This window comes from Hypomesus nipponensis, chromosome 11, assembly GCF_054491055.1.
Source record: "Hypomesus nipponensis isolate SF chromosome 11, ASM5449105v1, whole genome shotgun sequence".
Classification (NCBI taxonomy): domain Eukaryota; kingdom Metazoa; phylum Chordata; class Actinopteri; order Osmeriformes; family Osmeridae; genus Hypomesus; species Hypomesus nipponensis.
In genome coordinates this window covers 10511876-10535039 of record NC_140371.1, presented here as the reverse complement: position 1 = coordinate 10535039, position 23164 = coordinate 10511876, and the positions used below count along the sequence as shown (strand labels likewise).

The window sequence follows — 23164 nt, the reverse complement described above, 5'->3', positions numbered from 1 at the left end:
AAAGCTTCTCTCCTTGCGTATAGCCACTTCCTTATTCCCATCATGCACAGACAATTGGCCCCTCAATCAAAGTTAGCAATTGGACATAGATTTAAAAGTCCCAAACACAAACAAACCCCCAAAAAATGAGTATTGTAACAACAGACCTCATTATTTTACAGTCAATGGGACAATGTACCTTCAACAGTTAAATCTCTGGGTAAACTAAGGATGTTTAAATGCCATTACCCACTAAATACACCTTACACACACACACAATTATCAGCCATATCATTCTAAACAGGATATGTTGAATCTATTTTCTGACCACTCTGAACATGGCTTGTTTCTATGGTGATGGACCAAGGCTAACTTTGCTGGGGAATCATTCGCTCCCTTGTGTTCTATGCAAATTAAGTAAAGCTTGTGAAGGGCCGCTTCCAAATAACAGTCCTTTCATGAAACGCCACAAAAAGCTCACTCAACCCTCAACAGTGACCAAAATGTGAGATTTTTTTCCGGACGTTTAAACATAATCTGAAAACCAGTAAGAATACAGTATGCCATTTCCTTGTTAATGCTAGGTTTATGAGATAAAGTTCAAGTTAAATGCACATTTGAAGATTAGATGTGTGACTTACAATTACATTAAACGTTTGAAAAACAAAATTGGGGTAGTAGCTTTACCACAGCCATCAGTGACATGACTACCTATAGACTAGTTTCCACCATTTTGTCTGGCTGTAGGCTACATGCTCTGATTGTTAATAAGGGGTTCATAGTAAGAGCAACATTCACCACAAGTGCCCTTCAGATGACTCAATAAGCTTCAGCTACAACCCCCTAACTAGCCATACGTAGAACTAACTTCCTGGCAGCATACCGTTCCTTGGAATATCGTTCTCTTGTCTTAAGGTCTCTCAGAAGCTTCTCCCACCCACAAAACCTATCCATTCAGCTATCCTGAAGGCTGACTCTATTTTCCATTATGGATATAACTATAATATGGTTCCCTCTGAAGGACACAGCAAAACAAAGGTGTGCAAATGTGTGTTTTCCATACGTAGCTTTATTGTGTGCATGTGCGAGAGTGCGGATTGAGAGCAATATTCGATTTCTTTTGTTTCATCTGGGGCCGCGCATGTGTCGACATTGGTTACTACACCCATGAATCAGTTGGCCATGGTTTGCCTCTGGCCTCAGAGGCTGTCAGCCCTGCTCACCATGGAGCCTCCAGCCAGACTCCTATCTCCACACGCACACACCTCTCCCTCCAAAGCCTTGGAGAGTGGCTTACAGCAGGCAGCACAAGGGCTTACCCACATCCCATTAAGTGCATATTAATATGCAGGGCCTGCAATGATTAATCACAATACGACCGCCACGCACACACATACTTTGCAGCTGCGTGAGTAAAAGATATGGCTACCCAGACGCGGACCATTGTCCCGGTCTCAGAGCCAGCTGTGAAGCAGCTTTTTTATGAAAAGGCTTTTGGAAGGCTAGCCAAAAAGGTTAACATTAGCCTTGGAGCTAGTGCTCGACAAGATATCATCTAATGTTGGCGTCCTGGGTGCTAGGCTGTTTGTGTTGCCGTTTAAAACGGTGTCTTAAGATCTCACAACTTCCTGAAGGTGCTACTGGAAGTCTGTGAGATAGGAATGTAGTGTCTGGGCTACTTTCCTACAAGATATCACTTCCCTACCTATCCTATCCTAACTGCATGTTAGATGCAAGGTAGGTAGGGTTGCCACCCGTCTCTTAGAATACGGAATCGTCCCGTATTTGAGAATAAAATTGCGGGTGCCGTTTGGAATCAATACGGGACGGGGTTTGTCCCGCATTTTCCAAGTTGTTTTCAATGCAGCATCCCAGGCAAATCATCCCACCCGCATTCTGTGAAGACTCGTCCTATTCTGCCCCTGATTGGGTAATACGTGTTGCCATCATTGTTTTGATCAGGTTCACGGCCAATCAGAGGCAGAGGAAGGGTCTCTTGGCGTAGAGTTGATTTAAAAGAATGGCGGAGGCAGGTCCAGATACCCCCCACGTAATAAGAAGTACACTTATAAAAGGAAGCGGGCTTAACATGCCCCAATACTACACACTACTACTTCTGGTCCACTGATGTTTTCAAGTTCATGGAAGATCATTTGCAAGTCTCCTGCACTATATCTATTTTTTCGAATAGACTTGACTTTGAGTATCAAAGCATTTGTTTAATTTAAAGTTAATAAGTTATGGATCTGTTAAGTTAATAAAATAGGGTTCTCACAAGTTCCTCCAAAAGCCAATTTTTTGTGGTCTCAATGTCAAACTTTGTTGGCCTATGTTTATTATCGTCATAGCTGACGATATGACCACTTGAGTTGTGATAGAGACTGAGGGCATCTGTTCACACTGATTTCAATAGCAGATATCTTTTCATAATGTCCATGTATCAATCTTAATATTTTCATGAAAACATGTTTTAAGTTGTGATTTACCACCGCTGGCACGTCATCGGGCCTGTGGTCATCGTGGCCCCCGAGGGGTGTGGCCCCCGCTGCAGCAGGCGTCCCTTATTTTTCAGTATTGAAGGTGGCAAACCTAAAGGTGGGCTAAATGTCAGGCAATTTGGTTCCTTCAACTGCATGCCTGTTTTTTTAGGATGTGTAGTGTTGTAAGAGGACTTGTTTTCCCAGTTGCAGAATTTGGCTCAAAGCTAACAAAACGATTGGGGTAAAGCCAGCAGCGCTGATAGTTTGAGGGTAACAGACATCCTTAGCTGTGTCCATGTTCGGCCCCAAAATAGATTGTGGAGTGCAAAGTGAGTCCTGCCAAAAGCTCAACATATCTCCTCCTTGTCTTTATTAGGAACCCTTTTTTGTACAACAATATTATTAAATAAAATTGGAAAGAGACAAAGTTCTCTTTGGCTTAACAGTGTCTCTTGTAATTACATGAGAGTGTGTCAGATCGTCTTCCATGCTCCCGTTTTATCCTGGCCCGCACTTAACAACAACAACAACAGTCTCATCCTCCATTCAGACATCTTGGCCTTGATCCTGCATCATCCCCGGGCTTCACTAATAAGCTTTCATTCTGAATGTTGACAGTTAAGAGACCAGGAGAGAGCACTGAGGAACAATGCTTAGGTAACACAGGTAAAAAGAGCACGCTGCAAAATTGGATTCAGCCAATGGTCTACAGGTCTCGGTAGCACTAACCATCTCTGGAGGCAGGGATCCCTCCCTGACTTGCTCCTCCCAACGTTTCTTCAGCTTTTTACCTCTGGGTTTTCCTAGGAGTATTTCCTTGTCTTCTTTGAGGGTTTTAGGTTGGTGGAGGGGCAGTTTTAATGGCATGTGTAAGCCCTCTGTGCTTGTAAAAAGGGGACCCCTGCCCTGCATGTTTCCCTCTTCCAACACAAGCTCAGCAGAAGCCTGATAACGACCCATTCATTTGAATCAGGTGTGTTGGAAGAGGGAAACATCTCAAACATGTAAGAGCAGGGGTTCCCCCAGGACCAGGGTTGAGAAACACTGAGCTAATACAGATCAAGTGTGATTTGAGTTCAAAAAGGAAAGCTAAGATGGCGGCTTCAGTCGGTGCCCTAATTGGCTTCCTGCTGCCCAACCTGTGCTGATCAATGATCTTGATCTATAAAGAGAAATTCCCAGAAACCCCTTGCAGACACTTTTTTTTGTTTACATTGTAAGGTGGGTAGCAGAGATGAACAACCCTCAAGGATATCCTACCCAGCAACTACCGCAATCACTATCCAGGTGTGACCCAGATAAAAAGGACTTACTGAGGATCAAAAGGTAGAAAATGTCTGGGTTTGGAAGCATCGTGCATCGACTTGAGCCGGAACAATCTCGCCACATCGCCCTGCAGATCAGTGCTCTGACGCTCCGCCGTCTTCTGAAAACAGACGTCCGTTGCGCTCCAGTCGCTCCGCAGGACGGCGTTTCAAAAGCAGGCCATCTGCTCGCCGGTAGTTCGTTCATTAGCGAAGTGCGTCGGAATCAGTTCAGGTTTAGCCAACCAAACAGCGCATTATGGTCATTCAAAGCATCCACAGCCACGTCAGGTCAGGTCTCAGCAGATGTGTAAAAGCGAAGCACGAGACACACTTTTTGTAGTTTCCTTTCTTGCTATCAAAGGTTCAGCAGTGAGTGTGCCTGTCGAGGACTCCCCCCAAAAATTTCTTGCTCATTTATGATTGCGTAATGAAATCCTTCGGGTTAAATAAATACAATGAAATGTCCGATTATTATCCCTCATCTTGTGTACAGCCCTCAACGATGTACAGCATCTGTACAGGCACATATGAAAATACATTTTTGGGTTTCCTTAACATTGCACAAGCGTTCACGGATTGTACTACAATATACTACATCGAAGCTGTGCTTATGCTGTTGCAGGCAGTATGCGTTGAACACAACCTGATTGACATATCATTTTGTTATCTCGCTGCAGAGACAGGTTGGCATTGGCCTGTTATTGCACTAGTGTGTCTGTGGTGGATGTCCCTGGTAGCCATTTGAAACACAGGGTCAGTCTCTTTACCCCCTTTAAAAGACACACACACCACACACACACACACACACACCAGACATCCAAACACGCCAGTAAAATATGATCTCATTCGATGTGCCTACCCCTCCCCATCCATCAACCAGTCACCCGAGTCTCTTATCCTTGTTTACTGTTGGCCCACTATAAATCAACAGTCCTGAGTTGGAGGCAAGACATTCTACAAGCCTGGCAGGGGGTCTGGACAGAGAGACAGACAGACAGACAGACAGGCACACAGAAAGACAGGCAGGCAGGCAAGCAGGCAGGAGATGATCTACTCTCTGGCTAGGAGACAGGCTTCATTACTTTTATCTGTTGCTGATGTAATAATACTGTGGCAGCACTGTCGGATGCTGCAGCTCAGATGCAGAAGAGCGAGTGAGCTTACGATACAGGATGGCTCAGGTCACATGGTAGACGTGGGGAAGAGCCAGGGCTGTGTTGGCTTGGATTCTTATTAGCAGTAAATACATACACTGTACGGTCTCTGTTGATAACGAAACAAATGATCTTAGTCTATTTTCGCTATGTGCATGGCCTGTCAAGATAGTTTCCCGTGGGTAAATAAAATACAAATGATGTATATCAATGATTCTGACGTTGTTTTGTATGTGGATGTCTTTAAGGCCATGACGTATTTACCATTAAAGGGGCGATGAGTGTCATTTTCCAAATGGCGTTGCTCTGTAATCAAGTCTTTACAACGTATAGAAAAAGCAGACAGCTGCAACTCGGGAACAGACTTGCCCTGATTTGCACACTGTGCAGTCAAACAAACAAAAGTGCAAATAGCTTCTAACTGCAGGCTCGTGCAATCATATTCTATTTAGATCTTGAGGTTCCCAGTGGGGGAACCAAGTCAGCTTTCTTCACACAGAATCTGCATGTTTCGCCCCTCCAGTGGAAACAAAGAAGAAAGGCAGAGACAAAAAGAGTTTGTCATGGTTTGTGTTTACGCAGTCTATCCCCTGGCCCACGTGTTCCCTCTGGCTGCAAAGGGGAGGCCCTGTGACCCTGCAGAGCAGAGAGCAGCAGCCTGGATAACTACACTCATGGGCAGAGGGAAGGGGGGGGGGGGGGGGTAGAGAGGGGGGGGGGGGTTTGTACAGTCGAACTGCACACAGAACACCGAGAATTACAACAATTATGCAGGATGGCGAAGCAGAAAGTGCATCTGTGTGTTGTGGTAAAGGGTCATTGGCCATTAGTGAGACTGGAGCCCATTCCAGCGCGTTAGGCTTCTGGGGGGTGTCAAGAGTAAATTGGGCTGCTGGGGAGGACTGAGGCCCACTCCTCGGGGGGGGGGGGGGACTCCACCATGTCAGAGGCGAGCCATCCCGTCCCAACACGCACACACACACACTCACACAAGCAGCTTCTCCTCTTACCCCTGCTGTTTCAATGCCAGCCATGTTGGTTTCGTGACAGCAGCAACAACATCAAGCTTGGCTCTAGTTCCTCCTGTGTTCAGACGGCGTGTGTGTCACGAGCCAACTTGGCCTCTGTGGAGCGGACCGAAAGCATTGTGGGATAGCCAGTGTCCTGGGGGGAGGGGGGGCGGCAGTGGGGCTTTCCCTGTGACGTTTTAGTGGAAGGGACAGCGGCTTGAGGGAGGATGGCAATGATTCAGTGCCATAGACAGAGCCACCCCCACCCTCCCCACCTCTCACATACCTCCGCCTGCCCTTGACACTGAAACGAACAACTCCGAAATGACGAAATGGAGTTCAGCACAAACGACAAAAAGACGGGAGAGCGACGCGAAGAAAGCATCAGGCCGAGTGCGCCTCGTGTCACCACGGCGAGGACACGGCGGCGTGTTACGACTCGTGGAATGTGCTATGCCCACGGCTCGCTGAGGTGGGTTACCTTGCACCGACACACACAACAAAGGGACGCTCTCCGCGTCCCGAACATCTCGAGACAGCTATGCACGACTGCCACTGTGGGGGAGCTCGGATGACGTCACGCCCCGACGAGGAACCATGCGTATGTGGACAGGAACGACGACTGAGACACCACGGAGGCAATCCTCCAGGAGCAGGGTCCTACAGGGAACCTCTGGAGGCTTGAGGGGGCAGTCGGAACACCTGATTGGTGCAGACACAAGAGGCTCCCTTGGTGTTGTTAATGGTACTCGAAGCCATGGAGAATATTCCAAACCAGTGGATGGAGGAACTGAATAGGTAGATGAGATCGATAGGACAGAGAGATAGGACAGACAGACAGACAGACAAATAAACAGATAGAACTACAGGTGCCAGCAGAAATACAGCTGTTCAACCCTCAGTGTGGATTCACCAGAGATACAGCAGGCCCGGTCATGGTTGGTTTCTAGTCTAGTTTAGAGCTTCCATCTAGCTTTAGTAATCCACTGGTCTATAGGATCGACGTAACCTCTGTACTGTACTGTTCCGAGCGTTCCATCTTCAAACACGACAGTGAGAGAATCCGCATGACTAATCCCCAGACTTATAGGGCTCTTATTAAACAGGCTTCCGGACGAGTGGTGAAGGTTTAATGTAAGCATGTCTTCTTCACTCTCCACCAGTTAATAGCCACATTTAATCAATACTGGGGGTAAGTGCTCTTTAGTGCTCGCTCCCGCATTAATTTGTAAAAATAAAAGCTTCCTGGGCTCATGGGACCAATCAAAAGGGATAAAGAAACAGGCCCCGATTTGCTGGTTGGTCCTGTGACTAAGCCAGACAGGGGAGATGGTTAGCAACAGTTCAGTGTTGCCCTCCATTTCCTTCTCTGAGCAAGGTTCAATTTCAAATTCCACAACAACTGAATCCCACAGGTTCTAAAGAAGGGGAAGCCTTCCTCGCAGAAAGAAAGAACTCCTCACGGAAAGATAGCATCAAAGTGTGCGTGCGGGCGCGCGTGTGTACGCTCGCGCGTGTGTACGCTCGCGCGTGTGTTTTTGTGTGTGTGGAGGATGAGATCATGGTGGACAAACGTCGCTCTCATAAGAGCAGTCCATCCCTCTGTGCCTGTCGCCTAGCAACAGAGACCTGGCAGGCAGACAGTACTGTAGGTGTGTGAGACAGAGTGTGTGGGAGGGGAGGAGGAGAGGGACAGAAACAGAGCAACACAGAGGTGAAGAGAGAGAGAGAGAGAGAGAGAGAGAGAGAGAGAGAAAGAGAGAGAGAGAGAGAGAGAGAGAGAGAGAGAGAGAGGCACAGGATGTGTGTGCTTAAGGCCCGGGGGAAAAAAATCTTATGAGTCAAATGAACTGCATTAGTTCTACGCTTTTGAGAATTAATCTTTAGTAAGTAAGTACATTTTATTTATAAAGCACACTCACAACACAGCAAGGCTGACCGAGGTGCCGAACAAAAGCACAATCCAAATACTTTTTTTACACTATAAAATACACAGTAAAACAAAAATACAAAACAGTCAACAACAGAAAAACAAGCAACAGCACAAGGTAAGTGGTGGGAAATGCCAGAACATAAAGGTGGGTCTTAAGCCTGGATTTAAAAACAGACAATGAATATGATAGGCGGGATCTTTAACATTAGACATTAATTTGGGATTGAGACATGGTCCATCTACCAAACATTGTAATGGGATTTTTCGTGAGATTCAGCTTCTTGGAAAAAAGAAAGGTTTCTTGACATCAGGCAGCGGGTAAACAAGGTTGCCATATCAGGATAATCACCTTTCCTGGCCTTCACTTTTAATTAAGCCAACACATACTGCGGCTATAAGCAGAAGCTCTAACCGGGGCATTCTAGCCAGAGGTAACATCTGGCAACGCTAATTACACCACCCACAAAACAACGCAAGTCTGAATGAAAACCACACAACTGACACACCACACAAGGGACCCATCCAAACCCACTCCCCGCCCAAAGCCCTGTTGTGGGTGCACCGGTGTCTAAGAGAAGGTTGTTCTAATAACGCGGGTGGCAGAATTCCAAAATACCGTCACTTTATTTTTGGCACCCAGGCGGGGAGAGGAACCCAGCAAGTATAACCTCGTTACACACTCAGGCCTGCGGGCGGGACTTTACAAGACCTATCCCCTGTGATGTCACATGCCACGGCTCGGTCTGAGGGAAATGTCAGTGACGAGGATTGAGCCGCGTTGAGGAAACTCAAGATCCAAACAGCTCGCAGTTCGCCTCAGTATGTCCTGGCACAAGGTAGCCTGGTTGTGTTCAATCACAGGACGCCTGGCCTTTGGTCTGCCGGAGAGAAATGCAGTTGGACAGACAGGCCAACAGACCAGGGTTTGCAGGGTGTATATGCAAGACATCATTCAAGCGTCCCCCCCAGGTTATGAGTTAGACATGTTAGCGGACGCTAAATGTCATTCAGCAATATCGTTTGTCAATCGATCCTCATAGGTAATGAGACAGATACCAAAGGAAACATTGTAACTGGATCCAGTCTCCTGACTTACTTGCCTATGGAAAGTATCCAGGGACCTCTATAATGGAGCGGAGTGACAGCGCTCCAGTCAGGTCACGTGTGTCACACTGTCAACTAAGCTGCCTTCAAATATCCATGTCTATTTAAAACCCGGTTCAACAATGACAGAGCATGAAGACTCTGGCGTGCCTGGAAAAAAAAAACATTATGCAGAAGTAAAGTAACTACACACCCTGTAGTGTGTGTTTTGGTTTTTGTGTGCCTGTTAGCAAACATTCATACCCACAGACAGAGTCAACTAGAACTTGAAATTCTAGCCCTGACAGCATCCTAACTGCATATTAATTGTATAAATAAATTATGACATACAGAGTTAAGTCAGTTATATATATATATATATATATATATATATATATATATATATATATATATATACACACACATATATGTGTATATATGTGTATATGTATATATACATACATACATGGAAAATTGTGTCCAAACCTTTGACTGGTACTGTATATATACATATATACATATGTATATTGCTTTAGCTCGTTTCAGGAAGTAATTCCCTGCTCTTTCACTCTTTCTGTCCAATCACAGTGTGAGAGGCAAGCGAGGAACGAGTCTGAATGGGTGGATGATTACATGGGAGGAGGACTGTGAGGCATTAAGCGCTCTCCTCCTAATTAGACCATGTCCTGCAGCTGGTGCTCACTATCACAGCAGGCTTAGTGCTAACTGGACACTGGGCTCTTCCAGGAGATCCTCCTTAGCGGACGCCTCTCCAGAGAAGGTCATGGGTCGTGGGACCGGGATCTGACTGAACTCCAGCCAAGGCGAGTGGATAAAGCCACCTCGGTGGTCTCTTTGCCCCCAAAAGATCAGAATGAGACCTGAACTTTTGAAATCCCACCTTAAGACCTCTTTTTTCTTTAGCAGTTGAGTCTGCCATTGGGTAGGGTTTTTTGTTTATGTTTGTCATGTCCTATAAGTATGTGTAGTCGGTTATATGTTTTGACTTTACAGCCCTTCGGTCGACATAAGTTGTTTTTAAATGCGCTTTATAAATACATTTGATTTGACTGGAACAGAGACACAGACCAAGTCCATTCACTCCAGCGAATGGATGATCTGTTCGTATCTGCACACACAGCAGTAAAGGTTTTTTCCGAATAGAAAAAGATACTGTCTAAACTCCGATGACTGCTTCTGATGGACAAACAATGCACTGTGTGTGTATAGATTGAATACTCTCACGCTCTTTCTCCCAGAGGAGCCGAGCAAGTGTTTTTTTGAGCCGCAGACACACACATCATCCGATTCATTTCTGTTCCCATAGAAGTCGGGGAACTCATTAATAATGCGGCTGCAGTATTGGTGTCCATAAAACATATCAACACACTGGCTTCTCCATTATTGATGATCCGAGGATTCCACCTGTCGTGCATCTGGCTACTCCTCCCATTAGAATTCAATATGCGTCTCAGACAGCCACAGTAGCAGGTCTGGTAGCAGCCATTAATATCACTCCACAGCATAGACTTGAAATGTGAGTGCCATATTCACACACAAAATTGAGCGAGGAGAATTGCATTTGAACATCACACACAGACACAAATGCACTGATAAAGACTATAACTTCACCCTGATTTGCTGGCTGGCAGTCCAGATGAGTCAACATTAAAAACAGCTCCAGCTGATTTTATTTATTAATCCAGAAACAGATATTGAAATGACAAAATAACAAAGTACAATTGCCCCCCCCCCACTTCAGAGATTAGAGTCAGAACAGTCAGCCGTTGCCATCACGGGGAGAATCTTAATGAATTGCTTGTTGCCATTCGCTCTCTCACGCACACACGCTCTCGCTGTCACGCTCAGGCCCCCCCCCACCCCACCCCACCCCACTTACACACTAACGATCTCTGACTCTCTGGCCCCCACCCACGCACTTTCTCACTCACTCTCTGGCCCCCACCCACCCACCCACTCACTCACTCACTCCTTCACCCCACCCCCACTTCCTCTCTCAAGTTCGATACAATTAAATGGTGACTGGTTTAAACTAGGCGGTTTGAGGAATATTTTGCCATAGCAAAAACGGAAAGCTTACTGTAAAACGGAACAAAAGAGTTGAACTTGATCAACTGAGGGGGGGACATTTATCTTGTGAGGCAATACCCCCTTCCTACAGTGAATTAATCACATAGGTCATAACCTCAAACAGGGTTCAAGCTCGGTCATACGATTATGTCTCAGAGAAAGACCTTCATCCTAAAACCAACCTCATCTTCATGCTCAGGCAAACAACCACACAAAGCGATTGACAGTTAGCAACACAGTACCAACTGTGTGCGTGTATGGCTTCGTGTGTGCATACTTGTATGTAGTCCATTAGTAGCATTATGTCCGTTGAGTTTGACACAGCTACTGTATGACCTGAGGTAACTCTGGTTAAATGTGGCGTGCTGACTGTAAAGGTAGCTCTCCATCAATGCACCCCTTGACCCGTTATGTCAGTGCCTGCTCTTGACCTGTCTCTCCGAGGCTGCGTCAGTCTTCCTCCATGCTTGCCTGCCTGCTGTGTCTCATGGGCAGGCCACAGTGACACAGCTAGTCTAACCCACAAGGATTACATACACCGGCTAAGTGTCAGCTTCCTGATACACATATCATTGTGTGTGTGTGTGTGTGTGTGTGTGTGTATGAATAAAAATGGCAGGGCCAAGGCTGGTCCTGCGACACAGTAGTAAATCACTTTATGCATGGCTATCTCAATATATCACAGCCTTCAGACTCGATCCTCTTGTAACAACTGCTCTCTGCACACAATTCACTGTCCTAGCAAGACACTTTGGAGAAGGACATATAGATTAAACAACTGGCCTCATATCAAAATGTAAACTTGCCTTTCTCAGTTTATGTCATGACGAATAGCCACAAATTGAGGAAACTGCTCTTTGACGTGGAATGACAAAGCAGTTGCTTTTATTATTTTTTTATATTTTGTTTTCTAGTGTAAGTTGAGCAGTGTGGCAACAGGTCTTCTGACCAGACTCAGTGAGAGCAGACGGGGCTACGATGAATCCTCTTTATCTATATATAATGAGATGTTCCTCTCCTGGCGTTAATGTCTCCACTCTTATCTCTTCACATGCATTTTTAAACTGCATCAACGAGGGGATAACACACAAGTTCACACACGCCTCTCGGGAATGTGTTGGGTTGATGGACAGGGGGCATGACTGTGACGACCAGGGCACCGATGTCTTTGTAATCACAGAGAGGCACTGCTAGCAGGCTGGGGCCTGGTCCGGGAAGGTCTGTGGCTCCATGGTCCAACTTGTGTGGCTCGAGTTACACCTCCAAAATCCCTGCCTCTGGCCTGTTTACGGGCTGTCATTTGAGAGCACACAGACGGCTTATTTCTCCTGTGACACTTGTCAACTTTGACCCCAGGGTGGGTGAAAGGGTGCGACTGTGGGGACTACCGACTCACTGCTTTCCATTTCTGGAACGCAACAGGGGTCGTTTCCTTAAAGGGGCACACAGCGCCAGGATTAGAGACGCAGGGGATAGGGACATCAATGATGTCATAAATACTAACTGTCCCTAACATACGAGTATGGGTTCTCGCACTAGGACACAGGTTTTGTTTTAGCACAAAATCATTCGCTGGTTAGCATCCCCACTCCCTCACTTCCTTCACTTCATCCGCATTATTAAAAGAGACCGGGTTGGTCGTTGATTACTGCTTTGCCAGCGTTTTCCTTTTGTCATCTGTGACATCATCCGTTTCCTGCCCTCCTGGATTTCCTACTGCGTGGGTCCTCCAGGGCAGAGGGCCAAATGGAGAGAGCCACTCGCCCGGCGGAGAGCAGCCGGGCCTGGGTACGGCCTCCGCGGACCGCTGCTCCCTGGGTGGACACCATGAAGGAGAACCTGAAGGTCAATGACAGAATGGGGATGCTCCTGGGAGACAGGTAGGGAGAACAGGAAAGAGACAGGGAGGGGAAAATAGACAGGGAGACAAACTGCTCGCAAAAAAAAAATGATTCAAAAGATCCCAAATAAAGTGTCGACGTATGAAAGCAAGAGAGACGGCGAGAGAAAGAAAAACAGCGCGAGAGAAAGAGAGGGAGAGATAGAGAAGGAGAGGGGGAGAGGAAAGCCTGTGGCTTTTGAAAGAGTGCCAGGACACATCTTCTCTTAGTTGTGTTCGCTGCAGACAATGTTCAGTAGAGCAGCTGCAGAGCTCATGTTTCTCCCTGACCAGAGAGCACACCACAGTACAGCAGGGCAGCCTACAGCAGTCCCCTGCCCTCTGCTCTCTTCATCATCCCACAGTCGGACCCAATGCAGCAAGAGAGAGAGAGAGAGAGATAAGGGCAGAACAAGAGAGAGAGACTGAGGGAGAAAGAGAGATAGGCCATAACCCTATCCCTCAGAAAACAACACCCCAAGTGATTGTAACAAACTCATAAACGGGTATAACAGTAGGGAGGAAAACACCACTAAAGGAGGGAGGAAAGCAATAGAAAATCAAAGAATAATGCAGTACCATCGCTACAGAGAATCACGTGAAATATGTACATGTATGAACGCAATGGGTAATGAAAGGGAGGTCCAAGGACCAATTATGAAAAGGTCCTTTTAAGCGACCTCGCGACCCCTCTGGTGAGTTCGGAGACTGAGAAAGTAAGGAGAGAGAGAGTTGAGAGGCCAGGCTCTGATCTCAGACCAGTGTTCCACAAGCCGTTCCAATGTGATCTCGTCCCGTGCCACTTGCTTCAACGAGAGGGTTGTTGTCTATTTCATTCTCAGTCGCCTCACTTCATCGCTCTCTGCCCGTATCAGTATCAGCCTCACGTTCCACTTGGTTTCAATGCAACCAATTAGACGCCGGGTTTTAGAGCGAGGCCTCCGACTCATGGTGAATTCCCAAGGGCGTTAGTTATGCAGCAGCTGCAAGCTCTTCTGCTGGATGATGAATAGTTCTGGCTCATCAGGAGAGTCCAACCTTTGATCAACGTTTCCAGACACAACGACGACCAAATGAAATAAACTCTTCGAAAGAGATCGACTTATTTTTTAACCGCTGGGTCAACTCCCACGAGTGCGAATACATATTTTGCCGATCTAAAAAGCCGCGCGACACACGCCAAACAGCCGAGAGGCCACAAGGATTTGGATGATCGTGCTTGTGGCGGCCGCGTGATATTCTTCTAAAACATCTGGAGGACGAGGAGCTGGCTTTGGCTACCTCCCTGAGCTCTCCATGGTGCTGAATATCTCCACTGGAGCACAAAAGCTAAGGCTCGTGGTCATCATGTTTTATGCATCCTACCCAAACACTGAGATTCTACACCACTGTGCCAGCGTGGCCAATGGACATTGAATCGTGATGAGCTGCAGACCACGCAGCCCGAATCTTAACCACCCCCTGCAAACACACAGCCTTGGACCCTGATCAATGAACTACATTCGTTAACAGTACCCAGTCTGACACCAGAATACTGATGCCCTATCTACAAAAACAACAACACTTTCAGGTTCATATCTGAGGGGAGGAGAAAAAAAAACTGGGAGGCCATTCGTCTTTGACAATATCACGTTCCACAAGACGTATAAGAAGTATAGTTACTGGGGAGCTTAACTCGTGGTGCAAGGTGGTTTCATAAAAACAATCACTGACCAGTAGGCTTCGTTCCCCACACCGATAAAAAAAAACCTCATTGCTACAGTTGGAAATGATTTGACCATTTAGTGATTTCATGTAGGATTTGTGGGAAGTTGGGGGGGTTTTAAAGGAGACTCTAACACAGTCGTCTGTCGCATGCTATATAACAAACTCAAGAGAATGTTCATCTACTGTGCTTAGCTGAAGGGCATTTTTCAGACTGATGGGCCACATATGGACTGTGTACTATTTTGAGTACCGGCAACTCATGTCCATATTAATTCACATGCAAATTATGTCAAGCACGATTTGCTGTGCAATGAAGGCCCGTGTCCCTTTGTCATGCTCTTTCTAAGAGCACTGTGTTCCATTTGAACCGAGCAGGTTGCTGGGGAACCTAAAACGTTCTAGAACATTCCTTGCTCTTCATTTGAAAAGGAGAAGGAGTAGCATGCATCATACATTCTTGTTATGTAAGTTTATCTGTACAGCCTAGCGTGAAGATACAAAGCTATGAGACATTACAATCAATATTGAGATCATTCTATTATGCTAATAATTTGGATTTGTTTTTCTCCATTCAGGATTATGGTCATAATGGATAGCCATAGTAAATTAGTCAAAGGACCTTGAGAAGAACAGGGTAAAATACATACTAAAAGGATGATAAAGGATCTCAGTCTGCAATATAACCATGTAGTGGGATGTTCACGTTGAGCGTGTGTGCAGCGCAGCTACAGAACCTGTCAGGTCTTTCTGCTTCATCATTCAGCCCACCCGATGGGCCTTGAGTGTTGTGCTTAACTCTGAAAAGTTTCTGACATGCATTATATGCAAAAGCCCAAAATAGCTGCCATTCCCTGGATGAGCTCCAAGCAGTTATCCAACATACAAAAAAACACTATCCTTACTCCACAGGGTTTGCTGGAGGGCAGCTGTGAAACTTAATATCATAGCGACTATTGACCAATAAATCTTTTGTCTTTACTCAATAGCATTAGCTGTCAGTGGACAGTACAACTCTGCATAATCATCAATCATGAATGAGATGTGGGCCGTGAACCTAGGCGTGCCGTACAGAATCTGTACGTGATGTCTACACGCGCTGTCAATCCGGTCTCAGCACCGCTAGCATCAACTTACAAAGCCCTCTGTCACTCTGCGGAAATTGCATCGGTCTGGACACATCTCTGTGCCTCAGTGCATCTTGGGCGAGCTGAACCTTGAGAGAGGTAGGACTCTTGAGGGATTTCTCTTCTGCAGGCACCAAACAAGGCCTTAATTGACAGTTGGGGTGTTTCAGCGTGTTAGCTGCTTTGGAAAATGTCAAAGGAAGTCAAAAGGTAAATGGGTGTCTGTGTGAGGAGGTTTACATCGCCTAAGCAAGGCTTCACTGGAGAGCTGTCCTTCACTGTCAGTTACCTGAGCCTCAGCCTCCCTGTAACAAACAGTATATTACCAGGCGCTGTTCTTCACTTAGCTTACACAGTGGCATGCTGCCAAACATCTTATTAGCATTTTAGCTTTGCGGCTAAGCTAAGCGTAGGTGATCAATACTTGTTTTTCATTTTGGTAGCGCTGGTAAATATGTCACCTTTGGACCATATATATATATATATAATGGTACCCAAGATGATACTATTATATGCAGAGTGAGATGTTAGAGTATGTCTCCTGCTATTTTATTACAATGCTAGCTTAGCTTCCTTCTGCTATTTTTCTGTCCACATGAAATTAGCAAAGATTCTGTTCACGCTGTTACCATCCTCAATGGCTTTTAGCTCGATAGCCCAGCCTGCAAGTTCCCAAAGACAGTCTGGCTATCTTGGCCATGTTGGTCACTAACATCGAGCTCTGATCTCTCAGCAGACAACAGAAGCACCACAGTGATCCTTGAAGGTCACAGCCATGTCCTCTACACATTGTTAAGTCTCCGTCTCTCTCTCTCTCTCTCCCCCACCCTCTCTCTTCTCCTCCCTCTCTTCTCTGCATCATTGCACACGGTTCAAAGCACCAATTATGACGTAAAGCGCGTTTTGATGTCGGCAGATCAACGCTCCGTTGGCTTCCCGGGGACGGTGGGGGGAGACCGTGAGGGAGCAGAAGGAGGGGGACACATGGGTGACGGCTAGCTGTGCCTGGTAATCAGCACCGCATAAAGAGCTGCCCCATCTTCCCTGGGCTGCACGTGTGCCAGCAGTGTCCAGACCCTCTGATTCAGAGCATGGAGAATGAAAGGAGAGGGACATCGGGCATGTCCATAGGGTCTTCATGGCAAGAACCTAAAATGGTTCCGTAAAGCACAACATGTTCAGAAACACCCGACACCATCTCTCTCACTGTTGCTCACAAAGAGAAAGAAATTGTGGTTTACAATATTAGCCTCTACAGATCATTCAGAGTGTCCGATTTAAGGCCAGGGCTCTCGAGTCACCGCCCATGCAATAAATCAAATCGCACAACAATATTATTTTCTCCATTCCATTTCAAAGGAATCCAACTAACTCGACAACCTTGAGTAGAGCGACAAATGCCGCAGAAAGCCTGTGCCATGGCAGGAAAACATTTCCATAAGTAGAACCCCTCACGTCAATCTCTTTAAGGACAACAACAGCTGAGGCTGGGGGCCTGCCTGCCTGGCTGGCTAGATGAGGAGCCCTCCGGTACCAATGATCTCACAGACTAGCCCAGGCTCTATCTCCATCCTGCAGGCCTCCCTAGGCAGGCCTGCTCTGTTCAGCTTAGCTACGCCAGCAGAGCCATATGCTAATGGTTTTTCCCTGCCAGTTTGGCTAGGCCGGGATCAGGTGGTGGAGCCCCCACTGAATGTTCCCAACCTCGGGAATGCCTCTCCGGCGCTTTTCCCGGAGCTAGGTATACCTTCCTGTCTGACCCTTGACCCTTGGAATACTTCCTGGGAAGGGGAGGTCCTTTTAATAGTGCGGTGACAAGCAAAAGAAGACATAACAGTAGGGTACCAGTGTGGCGGGGGAAAGGGCGCTGGGCCCCCACCTCATGGTGCACATAGTTTGGGTTGATATATGGGCAGTGTGGATTAGCATACATCAGGGGGGGACACTAGCACTCTCCCTAGATGGCTACCAAGTTGGTCCTTAAGAAAAAGGATTAGAACAAGTAGAAAGAGGATCTGGGGTTGGAAATACCTTTGGAGCTACTCATTCATTCATTTCAAACAAATGTTGTGGCCAATCCCTTCTATTTATCAAGGGTTAAATAGTATGAACTAAAAGTAACCCTACAACTTGGATTCTGTCGTTTGCTTTATTTCTGGCGTGGAGCCGTGTCAGATAGCGTGGTTCTTCCTATTTAGAATGGGAGGCTGAGGGAGGACAGCATGTGTGGCAGTGGAAACTAGTCACGCTTTGCCCCGGGATGGCTCTAAAGGCACGCTCACTCTTAGCCAGTATCAACAACACATGACAAGATGTGTGGAAGTCAACCCCTGGACAGCCGCAGAACACAAGTGTTCCTATACACACAAAGTCAGGCACAAAGCCCATTGCAAGCCACGGAGATAAATTCCCGCACAGACAATAGTGACTCAGGCCCTCAAATCGTCTAAATAAGCCCGTAAATAAACCGAACACGCGGTAGAATCAGACTTTATGTAAGACGATTGAAACAGGAGTACAGTGGGCATCAATGGTCTTAACCGTTTGTTCGTGTCATAGTGCTACTGTAGGTGGGAGTGAACTATGCTGTGGTGGTGAGCTGGGCTAGATTAGGCTGGACAAGGCTTGGTTAACCTCAGTTGAATTGGTCTGAGCTGCGTTAGTTTTAGTGAGAGCGACAGCTGATTGCAGGGTGTGTGCTCTCTGCTGCTCTAGCAAAATTCAACCGGCTGGTTGCCAAGCACAAGGGGATACACAACAGTTCCTCCCCACAGACACCACTGCAATCCACTCGCAATATCAGACACACAATAAGTGGACTATTTGTCCAAATGTTCCAAGACACAGCATTTACGCACTGCACACACAGGGGCATTGCAGTAGGGCAGCTTTGGTGGCTGTAGCCGGAAGATTCTCAGTGCATTTGTCAGTATTGGCTTGGGCCTGAACTGATTACCATAGAAATAGTTGATAACAACTTAGAATTTATTATTGATCATCAAATAAATTTCTAAAGGCTCACTTTCACTAAAAGGTTAATGCAGAGAGAGAGAGGAGAGAGAGGAGATAGAGAGACGGGGGGGGGGGGGGGGAGCGGACCAAACATGACAGTCCACATCACAAAAATGCAGTCTGGCCTTGCATGTGAGGAACCAGGACATCATCTAATTAGACAACCACACACACACACACACACACACACACACACACACACAGTGAGCCAGCACCAGGAACTGCAACTCAGCAGGACTGCAACCGTGGGGAGAGAAAATAGGACAGGCATATACTAACAAGCCTTGCAGCAAGACACCCTTTCCTCTGTACTGCATCGCCAAGGACTTGTTGGTTGGCAGCAGTAGCTACTAGCTCCTTTAAATGGAGATATTCTCTCAACCATTCTGTTTCGGTTATGCAATCTCATTTTGTTGAGAAACTACCAGGTTAAGGTTGGAGTGAGGGCACCTTATGTTTGATTTCAGCACGTTTCCCTACTCCCCTCCTTATCTACTTTCCTTTTGAATATGTGTGCAATGCGTCAAGGGTCCAACGAGGAACTCTCACCTGCCAGTGATTACGATGGAGGGGAGATTTTGAGCGGGTGCCGTTTGAGAGGATTTGAACACAGCTGTGGGTGGTGGCAAGGAACATGCAATGCAACACCCCCTCTACACTCCTACACTGCCCCCCCCCACACACACCACCACCGTCCGTTTCCATACCCTCCATTTCCACATCCCTGATACCCATTTCCCAGTATCACCAGCGTAAGCCCCCGCCACCTGGGCCAAGCATCCCATTACTAGCACCATGCCAACCTAGCTAGCTTCCCCAGTCAGCTGAACACATATCGGGTGTCTCGACTTAATGCTTCTAACAAGCCTGTTCCCTCCAAGACCAAGTGTCAAGCCCCCTCCCAAAGTCACCCCTGGGAGTAGGACTGCCCCCCCCCCCCCCCCCTTAGGAACCTCCCCTCAGGGACACGGCATGAACATGGGTGCCCTGGACTGGGGAGCCCTTTCAATCACCATTCCCCCTTGTGCTGGACATGTACTGATACACACCAGCAGACACAAGATGGATGCCCAATTATTGTTCAGGGTTTAATCATCTGGTTTTCAGCAAGACACAGAAGGACGAGTGGCATATGGTACAGCAACATTTCTTATTTACTGGCCGATGAGCGTGATAAATGACTGTGTGCTGCTGACAGCCTCATAACAAACTAAATGGCCTTTGCAAAACGAACGGAAAAGAATGATCTGTCTCTCAATGATGTACATTCATTACAGACTGAAATCATTTCCTGGTAGGATGCAGATGCCCACTCAACACTGATGGAGAATGTGTTTGTCTGTCTCTTCATTACCAGAGCGACAAAGTTCAGTTGAGTTCTGGGTTTTCACACTGCGTTTCGACTGTGGGGAGGGAGCAGGCTGTTGGGTGTGCCTGCCAGCCTGTTTTGATGGAGGTAATTAAAATGTAATGAGAAGTGGAGACTCCAGAAAGCTCATCATGAACCCCTTAATGTCTGCTCTCCGACTCCTGACTACCAAGGTGTGACAGAAAATGCAAACTCTTGCATCGAAAATATATATCTGGCCTTTTCCCACCAAGATAGGACACAGACTTAAAGCACAACAAGCAAAGTCCTGTCACAAAGACTAATACAGAAGACAACAAGATACTAATGCTCAGTTTCACATCCCCCTATTTATTTGTTGTTGAGGTGAACAATCTGAAAACAAGCATGAGAATCCAGCTCGATTCGCCTCTAAAATGAATCAGCCGAGGGTGCCCTACTTCTGAACCCTGCTCTCATCTCATCTGGTGCCCCAGTCACCATGCCTGGCAGAACTTGGTCCAAATGGCACTCTGACGCAAATAGGACATTGTAGCATGAAAGCAGGGATAAAAATACGACTCAATCCTTAAGGCATCATGGGTGAATATGGTATCTCTCTCGCCCCAATCTCGACATCATCTATTCAGTGAGTATGTCAAATAAATGCAGCAACATAGGCGACAATGAATCTACTTGTCCCGGACTCACACTTGTCCTTTTCACTGTGCTCCAAACCCCACCACAGATAACATGCTCATCGGTCTAGCCAAGTCTACACGGAATTAGATGTTTTATACTTGTGAACATGTTGAAGTAAATTGTACAATCAGCATTTCAGTGTATCGCAAATGTTGATATTTGTACATGTTGTTTTATATTTCCATAATATAATCTTTATCTCTTTCTATGTTAAAGTTGTATAGAACAGTGAGTTTTTCATGAAGCCACGTATGACTCAAATGTTTCAACCATTGTGTGGGCCACCCCAAGCAAAGCAATGAGCTGATGACCTTTGGTCTTAATGCAAATAACCTTTATAAAGGCAGCTATGGTCATTCCATGAAGGAAAATACTGAAAACAAAACGATGAGTATCGACCTGTCCAGTGGAAGTAGGGAATTCCGAAGATAATCTGAAGGCCATGGTAGAGCAAGGACTGTAGCAGGGGGGCATGTTGTTGACATATAGCATGGGGATTCTCCTCACAACTCAATGTTTCTTAGATGGGGAAAACATGATCAGGTGCTTCTCTCTGCACTGCCCTCCCACAAGTGCAGGCCTGTTATTGCAGATGGATGACAGTTCTGCTAGCTGAAGCATTGCTCCTCATAAGTAGGCTACTGTAATGGTGAGTCACTTACACAGTGAGGGCTAATGCAACAGACCACGCACTGTTTTCATGTCAATATGACACTGTTGATTACTTCTCCGTGGTCATATTTGAATATGAATTGACGGAGACGTGAATTACACATTAAACATAATTACAAATCTTACTGTTTTATGTAAACTTAGTGATTCATCGGAGATTACGCACAAGGAATAAGGTATGATCGATAGGTAAAACCTGTTGACTGTAATGGGAATTACCTTGTTTTTGATGTTGCAATGACAGCAAACCGTCCACAGATATGTGAGGGTCCTCCACAAGAGAATGATGAAGAGACCTCCGAAAAACGTCACCATGGAGGAGGCGAGGAATGCCCACCACATGCGCTGTCCATTATTGTCGCAGGGCACGTCCGGCGAGAACGGGATGACCAAGTTCATCTTGGATATGTAGATCGAGGAGTCCGGATTTATATTATTATTGATCTTATTAGTCATCATAGAGCTGCCGCTGCCATGGGGAACGGGGGCATCCGCCTCAGCTAGCATTTAGGTGCCTTGGAGAGCCTATGCCAGCGTCCCCAGCCCCACTCACCAGCCATATTGCTTAAAAAATATACCTCTGCACACTAAACTGTTCACCCACCTAAATTGTCTGTTGTCTATGTTTCAATACGAAGGGATGTCCGCAATAGATGACAACCTCTCACACGCAGACTGTTCCAAAATAACAGGTCTGTGTCCCCTTACGAGAGGCATCTAAATCCGCAATAATGACGACCGTTGAGCGCTTTTCATTTGGAGGGGTTTTCCGAGTCTTTCAAAGCCATGGCAAAGAATGTCTCATTTTGCCGCCGTCGTGGCTACCAATGTAACGTCGGAAAATTAGAAACACCTCGATATGGAAAATGTCTGTTCTTCAGTTTGTGTCCGACCTCTCTAGCCGTCTTCCATCTAAAGATCCTGGCTATTAATGACAGAGAATCGATTTGAGTTCCACGAAAACCAATTGAATCGATAGCCTTCGGCTGGATAAAGATATTGCAAGTTTCCAGCTGTTCGATTTAATAAGAAAACGCCATCATATAACAGCAATCTTACTTGTAAAAACCGTGTACAATAACAAGTGCTCGGGTGAATGTCGCCGTCTCCGTCTTCATTCGTCCCCCCCTGCAGCCGTCGCACAGAGCGGCCAGCTGATATCGCCTGTCAGATCCGCTCCAGAGAACGCTAGGGAGATTTACAGGTATGGGGGCGGAGCATGGCTCTAATAATAAAGATGGACAGAACGCAATAATATCGTGAGGATGTTTAGCTTATACCAAGTGCCTTGCAAGCCAGTCTTTGCTTTATGAAGCTTACTTGCATGCGCAGGCTAGGTTACTGCTGCATCTTTATGCTTTTTGTGTTAGAAATGACGCATGTTGCTGATCTGTAGCCTTTACATGACTGTGGTCAATTTCCAGTCAATTCCGATTTAGTTTACCAAACACTTCTGTGTGGGTTTGATATTCTAAAGAGTCAATTTAAAAACCTTTATTATATTGGTCATGTGTGACTCCATTCGACACAATGTCCCCATTTTCCTTCTAAGAGCGGAACATGATGGGATGATGTTTGGATAGTGGCCTACACTGTTACTGATGGACACGGTATTTTCTTCCTTTGTGGCTGTAACTTCATTCGAAGGAGGTATTTTAAAATCTGGTGTTGTCCATCTCCAAAACGGAGCCCTCTGACATTCAG

General features: G+C 46.4%; 1 protein-coding gene across 5 annotated transcripts in view; it reads right to left on the bottom strand.

Annotated features, from left to right (window-relative positions):
- The window catches only part of LOC146268055 (calcium-activated potassium channel subunit alpha-1a), a 121087-nt gene extending 98479 nt beyond the window's left edge, over positions 1-22608 (bottom strand). For 2 of the 5 annotated variants that reach the window (XM_084709283.1, XM_084709278.1), the window contains exon 1: positions 21680-22607. In XM_084709283.1, the coding sequence (XP_084565409.1) occupies positions 21680-21967 (288 nt within the window). In that variant the 5' untranslated portion in view covers positions 21968-22607. Of the gene's footprint in view, positions 1-21679 lie in introns of all 5 variants that reach the window. The other 3 variants (XM_084709280.1, XM_084709282.1, XM_084709279.1) reach the window with 2 other exon arrangements.
- Between the last annotated feature and the right edge of the window lie 556 nt (positions 22609-23164).